We start from the raw sequence: 20,246 nt of genomic DNA, 5'->3' as shown, positions 1-20,246 counted from the left end.
CAAGTGGTAAGGGAGGAAGAGAGATATAAGCTCGAGAAATAGAATGGAAACCCCGATATTTATCCTTGAGCACAATAGCCACCAGATGAATCAAAGGACGATATTCAAAACAACGACAATAGCGGGAAAGCTGGATTGTCGAAGCAAAGGTAGTGGTGCCATGTACAAAAAATGGTTTTTGGGAGGCGGCGATGCTTGTAAAGGACGACGAGTAACTATTCGCCGAACCAATTGGGTTGGTGGCGTGGACGCTACGACGAAAGAGGATTAGCATGGGACTTCACTGTGAATGCTGTCAATAGTTTCTATTGTCTGAGGCCGCGCAGTACAGCACAATGAATAGCAGAGGCGGTGGGCAGCGACGCGAAAATTTTCGTGCATCATTTCACTGCCCACGGTTGCGTATAGAGTGTGAATTGGATCACCCGTAGAACGTGACCAAGCAAACAACCGAGCAAATACGGACACTTGGTTCATGCTACGATATAGGGAGTGGTGCCTCGATTTGCGAGTTGTCTACAAGACAGTGGCCCAAAAACTGCATCGGAACTTGGTTGTCTCTATGCAATCATCCTATTGTTGTATATTGATTGGCCTAGCTCTCAGTGTGTGGTGGCGGCTGCGTGCTCCTGTTACCGGATGGTTGCACGAGATCAGAGGGGAGCAAGTTATATGACTGTTGTAGATCTATGTCATATGCCATCAATCGCTCATGCATGTCGCTCTTGTAGATTCTTCCGCGTGGCGGCCTTTGCGTCCTCAATCCAAGCATCATACGAGCCTTCCTTGACTTTCATCTCGACCACCCCCTTGAGCACTTCACCCGTGAAACCGACAAAGTTGTGCCTTCGTAGAGCATTCTCCCAGTCCCACTGTGCTCGTTTCCGTCTTTCACGGTCTAGGCCTTCCGAGTCCTGGAACTCTTGCGCTTTGATTCTTTGATCTTGACAGACGGCCATCAGATTAAATCGGACCTCTCCAGGGGGGTATCTCTCGATCCGTCGTTGAAGTACTGGGATTATCCTCTCGGGGAAGGTATCGGGTGTGCAGTCTCCGTGTGAGATTGGATACGGCTGCAGCCCGTCCAGCTCGTATAGCTTGCCATGGTGACATGTGTACGCAATGAAGTGAAAGACATCTTCCGTGCCAGCATTGGGGTCACGTTGCACCTCGTCGGCAAATGGGCTGGATCTTGCAAAGCTGTTGTGTGTTTCCCGTATCAGGTCCGAGTTTGAAAGCGACTCTCCCCGTAAAGCAGGGTCAAAGCCCGTTGTGAAGTCCTTGAACTCTTGCAGCGACGGCCCTATGTCAATGCGTGCCTGGGTTGAGTCTGCACCCGACGATGACGGGTTGCTCGAGGCGTCGTTGTTCAGTATCACCGATAGGATGGCTTGGGTGCCACAAGCATTCTGAATGGTTTGGGCTGCGAAGAAAAGACCCTCATCTTCAACCGCTGCGGGGTCGTACGAGCCATCTTGTGGTGTGTTCTTGCTCTCGGACGATGAGCCTATCCATTTGAAGAGGAAGACAACGCCGTATACGGGACTGCGCCGGAGACAAAATCAGCACAACGACGAGCCCACAAGGGATTGCATGCACGACCTTCACGTTACCTCAACGCTCGAATAGATTCCGGGTCCAGTGATATCAGCTCTTCAAACTGGACTCCCTTGACCCCCAGTTGTTCGATTAAAGAGGTAAAGACTCCCTTGGGGTGGAGTGTCAGCACCGAGATGCGGTATAGTAGAGACGGGCCTGTTTTACTAACCTCATCAGACTCGATCGTGCTCCAACCACCACTAGGATTGTCTTCCGCCATGGATACTTGGTGCTCGGGAATGGCAGGCAGAATGATATGAGACTGCGACAGTCGAAGAGAGGATGGAGGAGCGAGGAGAAGCGAAAGGCCCGTGAGACTGCGGAAGCGTTGAATGTTGACTAAGTCGATGGAGAGTTGGCACTTTGGGGTGGTGGTGGTGGTGGTGGTGATCAACCGCAGGATTTGTTCGGGTGGTGCTTCTTCTAGGAGGGCGAGGGTGTTGCTACCTGTACTATCAGGCGTTGGCTTTGAACGTACTGGTGTTTGTGATATTTCCAGGTATGACGAAGGAACAAGAATCCACGTCGTCGCATGCTTGTCCGGAAATCCCTCCGAGTACAATACAACGTTTAGGCGGTACCTTTCACTACTCGTCCTTCTCCACCTCGCACTCAGGGGAGCCTAGAACCCAATAGTGTACATTCGGTCGCCCATTTCCGCCCTGGAGAGAATCTTCAGATGCACCCCCCTACGCAGCTTGGGTAGCGAGAGTGGTGACTGCACTGGCTGGTGCCCTATGGAGCCCTGACGAACCTGAGCTGCAGTCCCTTGCATGAGCCCTAATATCAGCATTCTATTAATATTCCATCGACTCTCGCCATTCCGAACATATCCAAACTCTGGATCCTGTGCTCTGGAAATCTCAATACTTGCTACTCCAGCACTGAATGCTCCGGAGTACACCGTTTGGAATGCTGGCAGACGAGTTGTCATTGATACCTCATCTCCCAGCGTGGTGAGCCCTTCCTCGCGTTTCCCGCAAATCCCACGCCCATGTGCTTCAGAGCTTGGGATTACGAGGGACGTTACTTCCTCCTGAGTACGGTATGTCAGCAGGATGACGTTGTCGTCCAGTCCGTGTCAATGGGACGGTGCTGCTGGGAGTGGCTATGCTCTGACTTCTACGCAGTACCCGTGACAAGTACGAGTACCTCGAGAGTACACAGAGTAAGCATACAATATCCTCATCATTGTCCCCCTCCACAATCTCAAAACATGTCCCGAAACCTTGGCTGGGTCAGGCTAGCTGGATACCTCTTTATCCTCGCGCCCGAGCGCCCACCTTGAGTGTCGTATATGCAATCGATGCGACTCTGTCGTTTGCGGTTCCGGGCTCGAAATTCTCCGGTTGGTGGTGGATCCAAACACTCGCTCTGCACGCTGATGCGCGTCCTTTGGCCCAGCACAAAAGTCTAGAGCCACGTGGTTACACGTTGCTCCCGAGCAGCTAGGTAGGCGATGTCAGGCCTCCAACCAGGGGAAACATTCGCATATGCTCGAAGAAACGAAGAGCATTGGTAGGTAAGCAGGATTACCTTGACGCATCTGGCTCGGGAAAATAGACTTCGAGAGAGAATCGGAACCGCAGCTACGAAGCGTTCCTCAGGCCTTCTAGTAATGACACATAAACCCCAATCAAACAACACCAGTATTTGCACGACGGGTCGTTTCAGGACACCCAAGAAGCGATATCTCCCTTTGAGTCTCGGTATCCAAGCCCCAACAGCTCGCCTGACCTCTCCCGAATATCTCACGCCCACCGTTGGTTTGTGACGTGAAGCGAGGGAGTAAGTTCAACGTGGCGGTGACATCAGCCAGAAGTGTCGACCGCTTTGCACTCCTCCAGCATGGACGGGCTGACGACAAAGGTCTACGCGCTGAGTCTCTGATGAACGGAAGACATGGCATCTCGAACAGATTAGTCTTTGTTGATCGTAATTACGTATGGATGATGCCCGAAAATAGAGGTTCCGCCCTGCCGTTGTCTCCATAAGTCGGCATCATATCATGGAACAGTAGTGTTCTCCCAAAAATCGTGAAGAAGAATCAAAAAGTACCGTGATGCAGGTGGGCCTATGGCCTCGACTCCCAGGTCTGTTGCTCCTGGCCCGAAATGAATGAAACGTCAGACAAACCATCAGAAGAGGCCGTTCAAGAGTCATTCCTCAAAAGGCATGATGAGAAGAATACTTTTAACCTTTTCAGCTCGGTCAATAACGTCTTTCCCAGAGATCGAGCATTGCATGTTTCCCATGGTTCCCATTCGTCAACTACCGTACCCAACGCCTCGCTGAGAGCAGCAAATTAGTATTCAGAGGTGCCCTTTTTCTCACGTCATCAGGGACAAGCACCCGTGATCATCATTCATTATGACCACCACGACCACAATCATCATCATCTGTGCCTTTCTTTCCCCTTGTCTTGTGGTGGTAGTGGAAAGATGGGAGGCATCGTCGGCGGTGGAGTCCTGTGGGGTGAATACTCAGCCGGCGACATTCGTCAAGCCCAAAGTTGTGAAGGAGTGACGAACCGAGTATTCATGTTCATGCTGCCGTATTGATTGTACGGTGCCTGACTCTGGCCAAAATAGTCCATTCTCGACCCTGGCACTTCGTGGCTACTTCGCGCGTACTGGGGGGGCGTCCCGTACACCATGCCCATGGTGTGCGGACCGCTGGAGCCCAACGGCCGCTCACCCATCGAGTGCGCGCGGCCTAAAATCGGCGCGGACGAGTCACGCCTCGTCTCCACTGGCCCTAGCGCCGCCTGGAAGTAGGACGACGCCGGAGGCGACAGAATTCCAGGGCCCCCGGGGGGTGATTGTGGGAATGCCGTCGACAGGTCCGAGGTAGTCGACGACATGGAGATGCTTGGTGCAGCGTAGGGGCTTCCGGAAGGCGAATATCGGTATGATTCCATGCTTTGACCTCCCTGGTTGGTGTTGTGATGTTGCTGGAGTCGGTAAGAGACCAACACCTGGACTGGAGCCTCGATCAACGACAGCGCCACCTGAATCCCTGTATCTTGCGGTTGTTGTTTTCTTCTCTTCTCTAGTATCGCACGTACATTGTCAAGCGGATGGACGGACATGCCGCCCAGGTAGGCTCCGCCGAGTTCAGGGAGGACCGACTCGACCGCGAGTGCGCTGGCGTAGACATGAGCAAGTAAGACCAAGGGCGCAAGGTCCGACTCGCCTCGCCGGAGGATGCGTGGTGGGAGCCAAAAGATCCAGTCTCTGAGCAACTGCAGCTTCGCAAAGGTCTGCTCCGCATTTCGAGGTTGCATGTCCTGCTGCAACTGCTGCAGATACTCGACTAGATGGGTGGCATGTTCTACAAGTTCCTGACTGTTGGACAGCCGGAGTTTCAGGGTTTGAAGGGCTGTTATTATGTGTTCGACTTTGCGGAGATCGTCTGAGGAGACCGCGAGCTGTGCGTTTGGTAGTGTTGGCGTGGCCGGGGACCCTGCTCGTGCCATCGCACGTTGATCTTGTAGATACCTCGCAAATTCCGACTCGTGGATCCACGGCCTCATGGCACTCATCACCTGTGGCACATTAACAAAGTTCTACAATACCCCTTGACCCGGAAGCGGGCATACCGTTGCTGCACCTTGCTGTAGGGATGCCCACGCACGCCTGCCATCGATTAACTGGGTTCAACGTATTGATGCGGTGCCTACCATTCTGTCGCTTGCCAGGACAAAAGAATCGACGCAGCGAGTATCGCTTCTGAGTTTTCTCGTGAGAAGTCCCCAATGGCCTCATGCAAGCCTTTGAGTGCTACTCCCCGGTGATGGTATGCCAGGTTATATGTATCGCTGTTCTTCGTTTGCCATGCCAGATCTGATGCCGACAGAGCCAGTAAAGCACTCATCGCAAAGTCGTGCTGCATGGCTGCCGAGATTAATCTGAGCGTGAAATTGTTAGAATGAACATCATATCGAGATACGCACAATGTTTACTCACGAGTGTATCTTGGGTCCCCAGACTGTGCAGTTGCTGTAACCTCTGAGGTGCATTTTTGTTGACTCGATGACAATGTGATGAATTAGACGGAGATCAAAGGTCGTAAATCGAGTCCAGTAGAGGCGGTCCTGCATACGAAGTTCTCGCAAAGGGGGCTCGCCAGAGATGCGCCAGTCGTCCATTTGTTGTTGAATTTCGGCATCCATGAGAAGATCAGGAGGGTTCGAGCCTTTGGGAGGCTCCTCTCCTGCAGCTGTGAGGTCCATGTAGTCACAGCGACAGCTATGTTTCGTACAGTTCCGACATTGCGGGAAGTTCTCATCGCAGCGAATATGTCGCCGCTTGCACGTTCGACAGCCCTTGCGTGATTTCGTATGACTCTTCCGTGGTGGCCCTCCTCCTCCTGCCATTCTCTGTACCACTATGACAAGCGCGATTGATAAAGCTCGAGTAATTTCCTACTAACTGCCAGCAAAAGTGAGCGTGGAAGGTCTATTCGATATATATTTCCACGTAGAGAGACTCGGTCCTAGGAGGCCGTAGAATCTAAGGTTGTTGGTTGAAACATTCCTGCACAGAATGGATGAGTTTTGAGTCCAACAGCAATGTTCATCTACTGGCGGAGAGAACGTCTGCCTTAATGATGATAAGGCTGAAGAAGAAAAACCCGCCCCGCAGGGTGCTTGAGGAAATAAGATTACTTGAGAAGGGCCGAAGTATGCCAGGATGGATCTGACTGAGTTGAGGAGGAGACAAATCGTATGACAGCAGGCGTCATTCGACTTTCCGTCATCCACAAGACCAAATGTCAGCAGCAGTCAACTTGTGCAGTAGGTCAAATCAGAGACAGAGCCATGGTCGCGGGGATGGAGAGGATGAAAGGACCTAGCTTGCCACGACAGGCGCCCTGCCTAGTTGGAAATAACCTCGTGGCAATGGGTTGCTTGAGGCTGGTGGAAAACCGGTCTCGAGCTGTTGCAAAGGTGCATTGAGGGGCATGACAACGATACCGTGCAATAGGAGAACAGCTAATCAGCCTCCGTGTGCTCAGACGTCGGCATGTTCCCTACAACTTACAAGTCGACTACTCTTTTGGTCTCTCAACTTCGGAGTGCGTCAGGTTGGGGCTCGAGCTGGAGTGGGAATCGGATTGATCATACTAGTTACCCCTGGTTGGGTTTAGTAAGAAGATGCAACCAGTATAACACAGACCAGGAGTCCGACCAGCTGCGAATAGCTCTGACCAACAGCCAGTGGTGAAGGGAATCAACAGCCTCCCGCAGCTCGCCGTGCAGCTGGCGTTTTCTGGGCTTGGCTTGATGTGACTAATAGGTCAACTTTTGAGGCGAGGGTTTTGCTATGCTCACACCTGCCACGAATGTAAGTTAACACCACAGCAGCGTTTGCCAGCAGCCGGGAGCCTAACCGAGATCGATCGATTCATCCAGATGACAACGCTTTTGACGGGCATGGGACGATGACAAGGGCGTCTGTGACAGGCGGCTCTCAATGAGACAGCGAGCCAAAGCTTTGGAAACCACCTTCGGAGGGGTAGCGCAGAAGGAAGTTTAGTGCGATGTGATAAGAATAATGGCCGTATGATCTGATCCCCAGGTTAGCGTTTTCTGTACCCCGGGGATGTCCTGCTTCCCGACAAAATGCCCAAATCAGACGGCTCTTCTCGTATTTGATAACCACTCCGGTGGGCCAGGGTCGCTTATGCCTTGCCCGAGTGAGATGGGCGTGAAGACGGTAGCCTGGTGGCCGAGGGGGACCAGTGGACAACAGCGTGATGACACTATTCTCGGTCAAGATACCTTACACCTCAAACAAACTAGCTCCTCGGCCGCACATGCAGCTGTCAAGGACCGGACAGCCAGCATCTCTCTCTCATAGGTCGTCCAGAGATAACGCGAACCTTGACGGAGAACCCCAGAACTGAAAACCGCCCGGGAAGAGGAATCATGAGACGAGTCTTGCCAAGGCCAGCTGAAAAGGAGGCGTAACCGGGCGCGGGACTAGTTGAAACTCACCGACTGAAAGGGCTATTGTTGATGAGAACCTCCGTTACATGGCCCCTTGCTGGTCTCATTGGCGCATGTGCCACCTCTCTACTGCCCTCGCTTACGGGAAACGTTTCCTGCTGAAGCCATTCGGTCGATGACAAGGAGCTGGCGTGGTTGGTGTTGGTCTCCCAGCTTCCTGATTAAGCATATTCTGTATGCCTACTCCACGTGGCCAATTGGAATTCCAGCTGCAGCTCCGTACAGCGCGTCAACTGGGAGCGGCCCTACTGTAAGTGACCCTGCTGGGTAGACAAAAAGGTGTAATTAGGCCAAAAGTCCTTGCCCCAAGTCTGGGACCCCGTCCAGATAGACGTCTTCGTGGGCTTCAGCCTAGAGATCCGCATTGAGTGACAGATTCCCCCTGGCTGAACGGTCCCGTGGGAGGTCTGTGCAAGCCAGAACTGCGGTGATTGGCGGACGACAGTGATTCAGAGCTTGGTCAGACAAGCTATTAGCTCCATCGATTACTGTGTAGAACCGCCCACCTGGGAAAGTCGCTGGGATTATGATTTATTGAGTGCTGCGCTGTCTGGGTCGACCGATTCCAGTTTGTCAGCAGACGTAGACTGCATCGATCGCAGATAGCCTGCGGTCGCTGCGGCCGGAACATGATAGGCGTTGTCCGGAATAGACTGGGATGCGTTGATTTTGAGGTCGTCCTACACTATGTGAAGCGGCATGAAGAGGGATCCGTCAGGACGCGGTAACCAAGCATCTCTCAGTCAATCATGAATAGACCGTCAACAGCCGTCATGCAAGCTGAAAATCGGATACCTAAGGCGGTCAGTGTGCTTTTTCTCGGTTGGACCAGAGCAGGAGACACTAGAGTTTGGATCTCGCTTCCAGACAAAGCTCACCTCATCTGGAGTGGATCCTAAGCTTCGGTCATTCTGTGTTTTCTCGCTTAGGTCTTTAGATCTGCCGGGCGAAGATCGCAAAGTCGATGTTACAACTTACCGATTCGGCTCCTCCCATGTCAGGTCTTGACGCGGTATATCTCGATAGAAGAAAAGAAAGACTTCGAATAGCACAAGAGACAGAGATGCAGCGACAGAGCCCTCGAGAAATTCCGGTCAATCCTTACCCTGTAGGTCTGACCGTGTGAAGGTTTTAACCCCTGCGAAGAGCTGCGAATCCTTACTTGATCAATCCTGTCTCGCATAAGTTGGGCGCACAGCTTTTCGTAGATACAGGGGGTCCTGGACTTTGCTGCTCAGGCCCGCCAAATGTCGTCGTCCGTGGAGGCTCGAAACCCGGCACCTGAGCCAAGAGCCAAAGGCTCTTCTGCCTGGGTAATTTCGATCGTCGCCAGAACTTGTCCGGTTATGGCAAACTTATATATATATGCCGCAATCAAGGGGCCCCGTGAAGTAACAAGAATCACACCAGGCCTGGTGTCCTAGGCCGACTCCTCGGAACCGTATAAACTAGTCCACTTTGAATCCCAAGGTATTCCTGGAGCTCCAGGATAGTGCGTGCCAGTCTATCTCCCGACAAGCATTAACTAGTTAGGAGCCGTCAGGTTGGGTCACACAAACACTACGCGAGGGACTGTCCACCTCACACCAGCTTATGGTATTTTCGATGCCGAGGCCAGGGACACGGAACACGAGCGCCACGTGCAATAAGAATCCAGATTACGAGAACGTTACGAAGAGGAGACGAATATGGCCAAGCTGAAACGATCCATCAGACCCGGGTCCAGTTTGGAAATGGGCAACCCGTGGGATTGCGCCTAGTTGTATTTACAGGTCACAAGCGCGGAGATGAGCACAGTTCAAATAGCTCAAGTGATTGTCTGTGGTCGTATACGACTTAGGCATCGACGCCAGAAGACCGCGGATTGAGTATGCTCAATGCCTCGACGCAACGCGAGGGACGTCCTCAGTGCCATCATGGGAAACAGGAGGAGACGTGTGTGTGCGTTCGGTCTCCTGCACTTGGTGGAGAAAATAGTGCTTCGAAGAGCGCTCTCGAATTCTAATCGAGAAAATGATCGATCTGTTCATGGTATCGTTCTTCTATGCGTGCTTCGTGGTTCCGAGTCTGACCAAGGAAGCATTTGCATTCTGCATCTGTCCGCCGACACAGTAGTTTTCAAAGTGTCCCAAACTCCACATTTTGCACCTGTTCACATCACGACACCACTGTTGCTGGCTATTCTGGGCCACAGCTCAGCTGCCTCCTTTCCAACAGGACCAGTAATCGCACTGCCCTTCATTTCACCCTTGGGGTTGACGATGACACCCGCATTGTCCTCGAAGTAGAGGTAAATTCCGTCCGCTCGTCTCCATGGCTTCGACTGTCGCACAACCACTGCCGGCATAACTAAGTTGACGTAAGTCTTGTCCACAACGACCTTTCACTTGGAGAGCATACCTTTCTTTCTGAGTTCAGGCTTTCCCTTCTTGACGGTAGCCATAACCATGTCACCTACACCGGCGGCAGGCAGTCTGTTCAGTCGTGCGCCAATACCCTTGACGGAAATAATGTAGAGGTTTCGGGCACCAGAGTTGTCGGCGCATGACATGACGGCTCCCCTGTTGTCCATGTTAGTCTCTTTCTCCGGCAAATTTTCCACTCCGAAGCCCTGAGATTCGCCCAGCATGAAAGAGGGAAATGCGGACGGATCGACGTTTGTGCCAACGACAAGAATCAGGGCGTCGAGAATCGGGAAGATCGTGATCTTGGGAAAGACATAATCGAAGATAACGTACACTGGAAGACCGAGGGTCATCTTGAGCTTGTTGCCGGAGGCACCACCGCGACTGTAGCAGGCAAGGTCAGCAGAGGTTGTCACGGTGATGCGAGAAATGCCAACATGATGGCATTGCCGCAACGATGAACATACCCTCGTTTAGACATCTTGACGGACTTGAGTTACAACGATTGATTTCCTTTCAAGGTGCGAAGATTGAGGTGCAATCAATCTCGAAGTGAGTCGCTCGAGCCGAAAATCCTGCGTGCGCCTGCTGCCAAGAAGAAATCTTGGCTAGTTTCCACGTGACAAGGCTGGCAGCCCCCCGCAGCCTTGTCTGCAAATCTTACCGGCTTACTAAGGCAGGCTTCCGAAGGGAATTGCTGACCCCAAGGCCACGAGGCTTCTTCACCTGAAGACACAACGGGCTCGTTCCAGGGCATGGGTGCTTTCAAGATCAAGGCCAGTGAGTCACGCCATATGGCATTACGCCTATCATTACTGAAACGCGTGAAACTTTCACGGAGTAGCGGAGGCTACCTCACTCATCTTCGTCTACGGGGGGGTTGAAGGACTGCCATGCTCTCCTTCACTGCGGCCCCGAGAAGACTCGCTGCCCGCGTCATAGCAATTCCGATGTCCAGATCGTGAAATGCTTACCCAATGGTTCATATCAGCATATAGGGTTGGAGCAATATCGATACGTCAGGTACATAAACAAGTGCTAATAGTGCGTGATCCGGTCTGGTCCAAATTGTACAACTTGGTGCATAAATAAAAACTGCCTGAGCACCCGGCTCCGTTGAAAGCCCCGTTCCACGAAACCATTGACGGCTAACGTAGCGGAGGGAAGAGACTCAGTACTTGGCTGTTCAAGGCGCTGCCGAGCCTTTTTGTCACACTGTGCTCTGGTGTTTGTGGAACGTGGCCTGAACAAAGTTCTGTGACGGGGTTCGTACCCTGGCAACGAAAGTACCAGTTTCCATCCCAGGATGCCACGGTTGTATTTCCCCTTCCACGCGGCCTCCCGAGCGAGCCATGGCCAGAAAACCCTCACCAACTAGCCTTAGGGCGATGCAGCTCCCGTCGCATCATCCACCAGGCCTAATCACAGCCTCGCTAGCCTAACGAGCGACCACCTACGGAGTAAAGGCCATCATGCTTTGAAGAGACAAGTTCAACCAAGTTGAACATCAGGTAGAACATTATTACTGACCATATATATCCTCGTTTCTGATACCGTGGATTCAATGCTAATGCCTACAGATTCCCGCCGTACTGATCGTTTGCATCACGATGCAACACTGTTTGCTGCTGACCGTTGCCTTATTAGAAGCCTCCCCGCCCATTTCACCACCTTTTCTCCACTCCACGGTGAGCACGGCTTTTGGGGCTTGCAGAATATCAAGCTGAAGGCCCCTTGTCCAGCCTAGCACAGAGCTAGGTGGGCAAGCTGGAATCTGACGACGACCCTTGGACGACATTCACACCAATCATGTCAATCATTTTGTCAATCCCCGTTATAACGGCCCCCAATCAGTTCCCCCTCGACGCGGTATTCGTACATGTGCCGTCAGCCTCGAGGCTCTAGGCTGGCTGCCTTTGCTCAGCTCTAAGCCATGTCGCGAGCATGAGATCGCGAAGCTTTGATCAATCTCCTTTCTTGCCTGTTGCTGATTGTTTGCCTGTTACCGTAAGCCTCCTCTTCCACTCCATTACGAGCTTCCCTCCTTGATTTGTTTCGCTCCCCTCGCGCCACCTCTGGTCCCTGATTATTCTCGCTTCTTCCTCTTTCCCTCGGGCCCGTATATAGCCACGCGTATCCCCCAATCCAATGTCTCGAAAACGAAAACTCTCAGCGACTTCCATCAATACCATGGAGACGTCCAACGATTTGTTTCTGGGCGATGGAGAAAAGGGAGCTCGTGCAAAAGTCACCAGCACCGTCAAAGCCTTTTTTGAAAACATTGCTGGATCTGGGACTGATCCGACCAATCCTGTCATCAATGGCGCCTCTGTCCAGTCACGGCCATTTTTGGCCAGAGTCCTGGCCGATATTGCGTCCCAAGCACCTCGCTTAGGCGAGAATATCGGGCTCATTCATTCGTTGGTTGACACGACACTGTTCGATGGCGGAATTGTCGATGACCGCCAATATCAGGTATGAAGATCGCATATAGTGCCATCCTTCCTGTCACTGATGCTCTAGATTCAGATGGAGAAGATTCTGCAGCTGGCAGCTTCACTCCCTGTCAACTCGAAGGCGCTAGAGGACCTATCAAGCCAGTTTATCAAGCTACTGTGGGAGAATCTCGAGCATCCTCCTTTGTCTTACCAGGGTGATGAATTCAAGTATCGGACCGCCGATGGCTCGAACAACAACATCATGTACCCCAACCTTGGTAAGGCCGGTTCCTTCTACGCACGTACCGTGACTCCCCAGACTCTCAAACCTGGGGTGTTGCCTGACCCAGGAGTTATCTTTGACGCTGTTTTTGCACGCGGTGACGAACCACGAGAGCATCCCAACCGAGTCTCCAGCATGCTATTTTACCTTGCTACGATCATCATTCACGACTGCTTCCATACAGATGAGCGAAACCCAGCTATTGTGAAGACCTCGTCTTACTTGGACCTGGCACCTCTCTACGGTAGCAACGAAGACGAACTGAAGAAGATCAGAACCTTCAAAGATGGTCTCTTGAAGCCTGACACGTTCTCCGAAAACCGTATCCTGGGCTTTCCTCCAGGCGTCTCTGCTCTAGTAGTGTGCTTCAACCGCTTCCACAACTACGTCGCGATGCAGTTGAAAGAGATCAACGAAGGAGGCCGTTTCAAGATCCCAACCAATGACAATGACACGAAAGCCATCGCAAAGCTAGACAACGATCTCTTCCAAACAGCTCGGCTGGTCACTTGCGGCTTGTATGTCAACATCATCCTCACCGACTACGTCAGGACGATCCTCAACCTCAACCGCACCAATTCTACATGGACGCTTGATCCGCGAAAGAGCTTCGGTGATGTTTTTGACGAGTCCGGCGCACCATCTGGTATAGGCAACCAAGTCAGTGTTGAGTTCAACCTGGTTTACAGATGGCACTCGGCCATCAGTATCAAGGATGAAAAGTGGACGAATGAGCTATACCAGTCATTGTTTCCTGGAAAAGACGTTGCAACACTAACGGAGCAGGAGCTTGTCATGGGATTGTACAAGTGGCTCAGGAACGTCGATCCAGATCCTTCAAAATGGCAACTTGACATGGGTAAATATCAGAGGACTGAACGAGGAACGTTCCGTGACCAGGATCTAATCGACATCTTAAGCGATGCTACCGAAGATGTCGCTTGTGCCTTTGGAGCACGCAATGTGCCAGTGGTCATGAAACTCATTGAGACCTTGGGAATGAAGCAAGCCAGAGCATGGAATGTCGCGACTTTGAATGAGTTCAGAAAGTTTTTCAAACTGGAACCTCATAAAACCTTCTCCAGCATATCCACAGACGACGAAGTTGCTCGTTCGTTGAAAGCACTCTATGGTCATCCTGATTACGTTGAATTATATCCTGGCCTGGTTGCCGAAGACGCCAAGGACCCCTTGGAGCCAGGTTCCGGCCTATGTCCAGGCTACACGATCTCGAGGACCATCCTTGCTGATGCCGTTGCTCTTACCCGGGGCGACAGGTTCTATACAGTGGTGAGTTCCCCCCTTCCGACCGCTCGTAACGCCTAAGCAATTGCCTGGTTGCGTCCCATCTCCTCTAAGACGAAATACTGATGACTCGTAGGACTATACGCCTGCAAATCTAACAAACTGGGGCTGGTCCACCGTCAAGTCTGACCCCGCCGTTGCTCAAGGCGGTTGCATTAACAAACTGTTGATGCGTGCCCTGCCATTTTACTATCGCGGAAACTCAATCTATGCGATGTATCCGTTCACTGTCCCGGACGAGAATCGAAATATTTTCGCCAAACTTGGTCAAGAGCAAGACTACAATTTTGATCGTCCGTCCTATGTCCCGCCACCCATATCGATCAGGTCATGGAAAGCAGTGACCGACATCCTGGGAGATCAGTCTTCATTCAAGGTGCCGTGGGGACCCCACACGTACTATCTCACGCACCATGACTACATGCTCAGTGGTGACAAGCCAGCGAACGCCACTCAGCGAAATGAAGTCCAGAAAGATATTTATTGTCCAGTCAACGGACTGAAGCAGATTCAGACGTTCTATGAAGATCTAACAACTCAGCTGGTCGTTGCGCGGTCTGAACGCCTGCGTGGCGAGTGGTACCAGCTGGATGCCTGTAGCGACGTTGCCAATCCGTCCCACGCTATTTTCGTCGCCCGCATGTTTCATCTACCACTCAAGAAGCATGGAGACCTCAATCCGGCTGCGGTTGAGGTAGATCAACTATACCTTGCACTGTCTGTGCTGTTTGCCTACGTTTTCCTCGATGGAGACACCGCCAGCTCCTTCAAGCTGAGAGTCTCTGCGAAAACCGCAACTGACCAGCTGGCAAAACTAATAAAACTGGTCTGCGAAGCTGTCAAGGTTGGTGGGTTTTTCCGTCTTGGGGAGCTGTTCCCAACGAGCACAGCGGGACAACTTCTTGAGGACTATGGCATCAGGTTCCTGAAACGTCTCTTCGAGGGCGGCAAGACCGTCGATGAAGTTGTGTGGACTATCATTCCTACCGCCGCCGCTGCGGTAGCCACTCAAGCACAACATTTCACGCAGATGTTGGATATTTATCTACAGGATGAATACTACGACAAACACTGGCCGGAGATTCAAAGATGCGCATGGTCCGACAACCCTGAGGACTTTGAAAAGCTGAAGGGCTACGCCCTTGAAGCCAATCGTCTTGCACCCGCGGCTTTTGGACTGCTTCGACGGGCCGCAGTGGATGCAGTCATCGACGACAACGGGAACAAGGTTCAGATTAAAGCCGGTGACCAGATCTACACTGATTTTATCACTGCTGGGCTTGATGAGAAAGCTTTCCCCAACCCACACACCATTGATCCGACTCGCGACCGATCGTTGTACATCCACCACGGTTGGGGTCCACACTCATGTCTGGGACGTCCTATCACAGAAGTAGCCATGGCCGCACAACTCAAAGTCTTTGCAAAATTGAAGAATCTCAGACGAGCACCGGGTCCACAGGGACAGTTGAAGAAGACTATCCCTACGCCCAACCCGACCAGTAGCGATCCACAGCCGAACCCTGGCAGTGTGGCCGCATTTATGCTGGAGGACTGGAGCTCATGGTACCCATTCCCAACGAGTAAGTGCCACCCTGTTCATGTCATGCTTGATCACTGCTAACTCCACCACAGCGCTCAAAGTTCATCACGAAGGTCTGTTGAAAGACCAATCAGAAGAACTTGCCGGTGAGACTGGCGTTCCCGGAATCCAGGCAGACATTCTTGACAGCGATATGGCGATGGCCAATGGCGCCGACGGAGACCACGTGGACGATAATACTGCCTAAATACATACATGATGTATCAGAAAAGCCACTTGTCGTGTGGAGGGTTCGACGGATTGTACTATCTATGATGGAAGGGTTTGGCACACAGTATCAGCGCGACCAGGGAATAAGGGACACATCGATTTTTACAAGGTTTGAGGCACGGATCAAATTGTCACACCAGTGTGGAGACTTCAGATAATCAATCAGATTGGATATTTATCATCTTGGAGATCGTAGGGAACTTTCAAACTGTTTAGCGATGAGCAGAGACATGAGGCAACTTGTCAACAGCCAGTACTCGTACTTCTGAGACGCAGCCTTATTCAGCCTCGCAGGTCCTGCTCCCCACCTTCCCCATTCGAGCAGGGTGACAAAGACTCCCGCTGACTCAGCCTGCTGCATCTCCGAGAGACAGGGACCCGAGAAGAGTCAACGAGCAATAAACGCGAGCACAATCTCAATTCTTTTCAATTTTCAAAAGGTATCGCATTATAGTGATTCCAGGGAGAAAGTCTCAAGCGTTGGCCCAGCCCCCCGTGGCGTGATTTGAGGTTCTGACGCCGTGACCACCAGCAAACAGCAAAGCAGTCTTGTTCCGTGACAAACTCGTCAAATAGAGCACAACGACTCCCAGAAGCGAAATCTCTGTCCAGCACGGTCTTACCTCGAGGACTGTTACAAGAATATTCTCAACACAATGTCGATACACTACGATTCCATCGTCATCGGCTCCGGTCAAGGCGGCACTCCGCTATCGCAAGCACTCGCCAAAGCGGGCCGACGCACCGCGCTCATCGAGTCAACACACGTCGGCGGCACATGCGTCAACGAAGGCTGCACCCCGACCAAGACCATGGTCGCCAGCGCCCTCGTTGCGCATGGAGCTTGCCGTGCGGCAAGTTACGGCGTACAGTTCAAGAAATCCAGCCTGACGCTAAACATTGAGACGGTCAGAAAGCGGAAGCGAGACATTGTGGATAGTTTCCGGAGCGGAAGCGAGAACCGCCTCAAGGACACCGCGAACCTGGATCTCATCATGGGCCAAGCGAGGTTCACGGGCCCAAAGACCATCGAAGTCAGGGTCAACGATTCCGGGATGAAGGAGACACTCGAAGCTGATCAGATCTTTATCAACGCCGGATGCTCACCGGCGCCTCTGAATGTCAAGAACGCAGAGACCGTTACAGGCAATCTGCTCAATTCGACGACGATCATGGAGTTGGGCGAGGTTCCTCGGCACCTTGTCATCTTCGGTGGTGGAGCGGTCGGTCTCGAATTTGCGCAGATGTGGAAACGGTTCGGAGCAAGGGTCAGCTTGATCCAACGCAACGATCGACTGCTGCCACAAGAGGACGAAGACGTGTCGGAAGAAATCCGCAAGATTCTAGTGGAAGATGGAGTCGACGTCTACGTTGGCGCCGCGCCGAGAGAAGTGTCGAACGTAACGCTGGGTCAAATCGTGGTATCGATAACGCAGCAGGACGGCAGGGTCAAGTCCCTGCTATGCTCACACGTGCTTACTGCGACCGGCCGCACGCCAAACACTGCGGCACTCAACCTGGAAGCAGCAGGGGTCGAGGTCGACGGACGGGGCTTCATCAAAGTCAACGAGCACCTCGAGACTTCGGCACCGGGCATCTACGCTCTCGGAGACATCAAGGGCGGTGTTGCCCAGACGCACGTGTCTTACGACGACTTCCGCGTCCTGCGAGACAACCTCCTCGCCAGTCCGAACCAAGTGGCAAAGGCCTCGATCGAGAACAGGCTGATTCCGTACTGCATCTTCATCGACCCGCAGCTCGGACGGGTCGGGTTGACGGAACGAGAAGCCCGCAAGCGCTACCCGGACAGAAACATCAAGGTGGCCAAGATGCCCATGGCATGGGTGGCGCACGCCATCGAGAGGGCCGAACTGAGAGGCTTCATGAAGGCCGTGGTGGACGCCGACTCGAAGGAGATCCTGGGGTATACCTGTCTCGGCCTCGCGGGTGGCGAGATCATGAGTATGGTGCAACTCGCCATGATCGGGGGTCTCACGTACGACGAGCTGGAGAACGCAATGTTTGCACATCCGTGTTTGTCTGAGAGTTTGAATAATCTCTGGGGGTACTTGGAGTGAAGCCAGCGATTAATTATTGACATTACCTTAAGTTGGCAGAATTGTACGGGGGTGCCGGTTTTGGCCTGGGCCGGGAGCCACTTGATCCAAGAGAAATGAGCACGAACGACAGGGCGAGCGGGATACATGATAATACCATCATCATTGTTCGAGAAACTGTCTTCCACGTGCACCGTACCACGCCATCAGCGGCAGGCTCCATTCAATGCCCGGAGACCCCATTCACGGATCCTTCTCCATTCCTCTCAGCCTCGGGCTCTTCCGAAGGTGGAGGCAACGAACGCTGAGGCTTCATGCCAAGTAGTTCAGTCGCGTCGACTAATCGGGCGTTTGGGTTCAACTCCAAGCCAAATCCAGGCTTGTCTAATACGCTGACATCGAGATATCCCTGGGTCGGTATCGGCTCGTTCAAGAAGAGATCTCCAAACACCGGAAGCACACTCTTCCCGTCAGGACTATTGGCGAGATACTCCTGGAACGGCGAATTGTGCTGGCTGACGACGAAGTGATACGAATACGGCCCAGAGGCATGAGGAACGACAGGAACATCATAGGCCGCAGCCATCGAGGACACTTTGAGAAGCTCGGTGAGGCCTCCCAACCACATAACATCGGGTTGAATGATATCGACGTTTCTGCCCTCGAGAAGCTTTCGGAACCCATAGCGAGAATATTCGTGCTCCTAATTCTATGTCAGTTTCAACATTGTCAGATCGAGTGTTCATGTCATTACTCCTGTAGTGAATTTCGTGTCTGGGTGTGCTCTCTTCAGTAGTTGAAATCCGTCAAAATCGTCGGGGGACAGGACTTCTTCCCACCAGTCTATTCTGATATCTTGTCTCTTGGCCTCTGATACGAGCTCAATCGTATACTGGACGTTGAGAGACATCCAGCAGTCAACCCTCAAGGGAAAGTCTGGCCCGATATCCTCACGGTGCTTTTTCAGGAATGCAATGTTCTTCTTCAGACTGTCTGGCTCCTCGGGGCTGTATGGCAAGGGGACCTTGGCGCCACTGAAGCCCATCTGTTGTGCCGCTGCAGGTTCTGGGCCTGTGCAGTAAAAATGTAGTCTGTCTCGGGTACTGCCTCCAATCATTTTGTAAACGGGTTCGTTTCTGATCTTGCCCAAGAGATCCCATAGCGCAAGATCGAGGACCGAAATGACGGCGACAGGCAAACCCTTGCGCCCGTAAAACATGGACCCTTTGTACATCAGTTCGTACAGGTCGTTGACATCTCGAGGATCCCGGCCGACGAGGAACCTCTCAAAATGTTGCTGCACCAGCCAACATGCCGGTGGGCCTCCGAACCCTGTGGCAAACCCAGTGGTACCGTCCGTAGCCTCGATCTCGACGCAAAAGGAGCCCAAGACGTTGATGCCAAAGGAGGTGCGCGACTTTCGATACCGCTCCCACTTGGACATGGGAGTCGAAATCTTGTTGTCGATGAGCCAGTGGCCGCCCTCTACGTTGTGGTAGTCCCCGCCCGAGCCGACACCTTCAATAACAAAGGTCCGTACGCCCTTTATGGTGGGAAATGCTTTGACCCCGGTAGGCATGGCGTTCGCAAGGTCTTGTTCCTGCTCGGCTGTTCCAGATTTTGGTAGGTGATGATACTGGCTTCGACAGGGAGAGCGCTACCTCGGGGTGCTATCCAAACGCGAAAGCGACGCCGATCGAGCAAACAGCTGACAGAAACACAAGTGTGCATGCAGGATAAGGAAGAGAGACGCACCCTATGGGTGGTTTGGCGGGGGCCGTGAAGAATAAAAAAGACATTCGAGCTGGCATGCAGCGTATAGTCTCGCTCATCGGGACAGTTGTCGCCGGCCAGTGGAGAAGTGAGGGACGGGTATGTTACGAGATCGCCTTGGTGAATTTAGCCGTGGCGGTACGAAGACCGTGTGGCAAGACAGTTCAACACGTATTGTACCCCCGGATGTCAGGTGTTAGTTTGGTCGAGGGAATGCGGTTAGATACTGCAATGTGCACTGACTTGTCGAGACACAAGGCGCAGGCAGGATCGGACTAGGAGAAGTGACCTTATGATGATACTTCAGAGTAAGGAAATACGAGTATTCGTCCCCGTATAGCGCAGACTTCTAGGCGTGGCGAGTGCCTACACCCAGCCGAGCCAGGCGCCTAAAAGGGAATGTCGGCGGGGTCTCTGAGCGCTGTGACAAGTGCTGTAATTTTGATACGGGCCAGTGCTCGTCCCGCATTTACCTCGGCGCTTCCCCAGCTTTTCTTTTTTCCACATTTTCTCTCTCGGCTCAACTTCCTCCCACTCGGTGCAATGTTCTACCCAGACAA

The 20,246-nt window shown here is 52.6% G+C and overlaps 6 protein-coding genes across 6 annotated transcripts; 2 read left to right on the top strand and 4 right to left on the bottom strand.

Annotated features, from left to right (window-relative positions):
• Nucleotides 1-710: 710 nt before the first annotated feature.
• Nucleotides 711-1,819, bottom strand: PV08_02648 (uncharacterized protein; the record flags this gene model as incomplete). The annotated part of the gene is made up of 3 exons (XM_016377006.1): nucleotides 711-1,545; nucleotides 1,614-1,708; nucleotides 1,769-1,819. The coding sequence occupies 3 exons, from the start codon at nucleotides 1,817-1,819 to the stop codon at nucleotides 711-713; spliced, it is 981 nt and encodes a 326-aa protein (XP_016238576.1).
• Nucleotides 1,820-4,099: 2,280 nt separating this feature from the next.
• Nucleotides 4,100-5,833, bottom strand: PV08_02647 (uncharacterized protein; the record flags this gene model as incomplete). Its single annotated transcript, XM_016377005.1, has 4 exons — nucleotides 4,100-5,146; nucleotides 5,201-5,237; nucleotides 5,282-5,509; nucleotides 5,568-5,833. 4 exons carry the CDS (start codon nucleotides 5,831-5,833, stop codon nucleotides 4,100-4,102), a joined length of 1,578 nt encoding a protein of 525 aa, XP_016238575.1.
• A 3,931-nt stretch (nucleotides 5,834-9,764) lies between these two features.
• Nucleotides 9,765-10,370, bottom strand: PV08_02646 (60S ribosomal protein L23-A; the record flags this gene model as incomplete). Its single annotated transcript, XM_016377004.1, has 2 exons — nucleotides 9,765-9,961; nucleotides 10,013-10,370. The coding sequence occupies 2 exons, from the start codon at nucleotides 10,368-10,370 to the stop codon at nucleotides 9,765-9,767; spliced, it is 555 nt and encodes a 184-aa protein (XP_016238574.1).
• A 1,795-nt stretch (nucleotides 10,371-12,165) lies between these two features.
• On the top strand, nucleotides 12,166-15,833 carry PV08_02645 (uncharacterized protein; the record flags this gene model as incomplete). The annotated part of the gene is made up of 4 exons (XM_016377003.1): nucleotides 12,166-12,492; nucleotides 12,547-14,028; nucleotides 14,120-15,626; nucleotides 15,679-15,833. The coding sequence occupies 4 exons, from the start codon at nucleotides 12,166-12,168 to the stop codon at nucleotides 15,831-15,833; spliced, it is 3,471 nt and encodes a 1,156-aa protein (XP_016238573.1).
• A 679-nt stretch (nucleotides 15,834-16,512) lies between these two features.
• PV08_02644 (uncharacterized protein) lies at nucleotides 16,513-17,934 on the top strand (the record flags this gene model as incomplete). The annotated part of the gene is made up of 1 exon (XM_016377002.1): nucleotides 16,513-17,934. The coding sequence occupies one exon, from the start codon at nucleotides 16,513-16,515 to the stop codon at nucleotides 17,932-17,934; it is 1,422 nt and encodes a 473-aa protein (XP_016238572.1).
• Nucleotides 17,935-18,136: 202 nt separating this feature from the next.
• On the bottom strand, nucleotides 18,137-19,492 carry PV08_02643 (uncharacterized protein; the record flags this gene model as incomplete). The annotated part of the gene is made up of 2 exons (XM_016377001.1): nucleotides 18,137-18,616; nucleotides 18,668-19,492. 2 exons carry the CDS (start codon nucleotides 19,490-19,492, stop codon nucleotides 18,137-18,139), a joined length of 1,305 nt encoding a protein of 434 aa, XP_016238571.1.
• Between the last annotated feature and the right edge of the window lie 754 nt (nucleotides 19,493-20,246).

The sequence above is a fragment of the Exophiala spinifera genome, assembly GCF_000836115.1.
Source record: "Exophiala spinifera strain CBS 89968 unplaced genomic scaffold supercont1.2, whole genome shotgun sequence".
In the NCBI taxonomy this organism is placed as follows: domain Eukaryota; kingdom Fungi; phylum Ascomycota; class Eurotiomycetes; order Chaetothyriales; family Herpotrichiellaceae; genus Exophiala; species Exophiala spinifera.
Note: the sequence above shows the minus strand (reverse complement) of the source record. Positions and strands in the feature narration are given on the sequence as shown.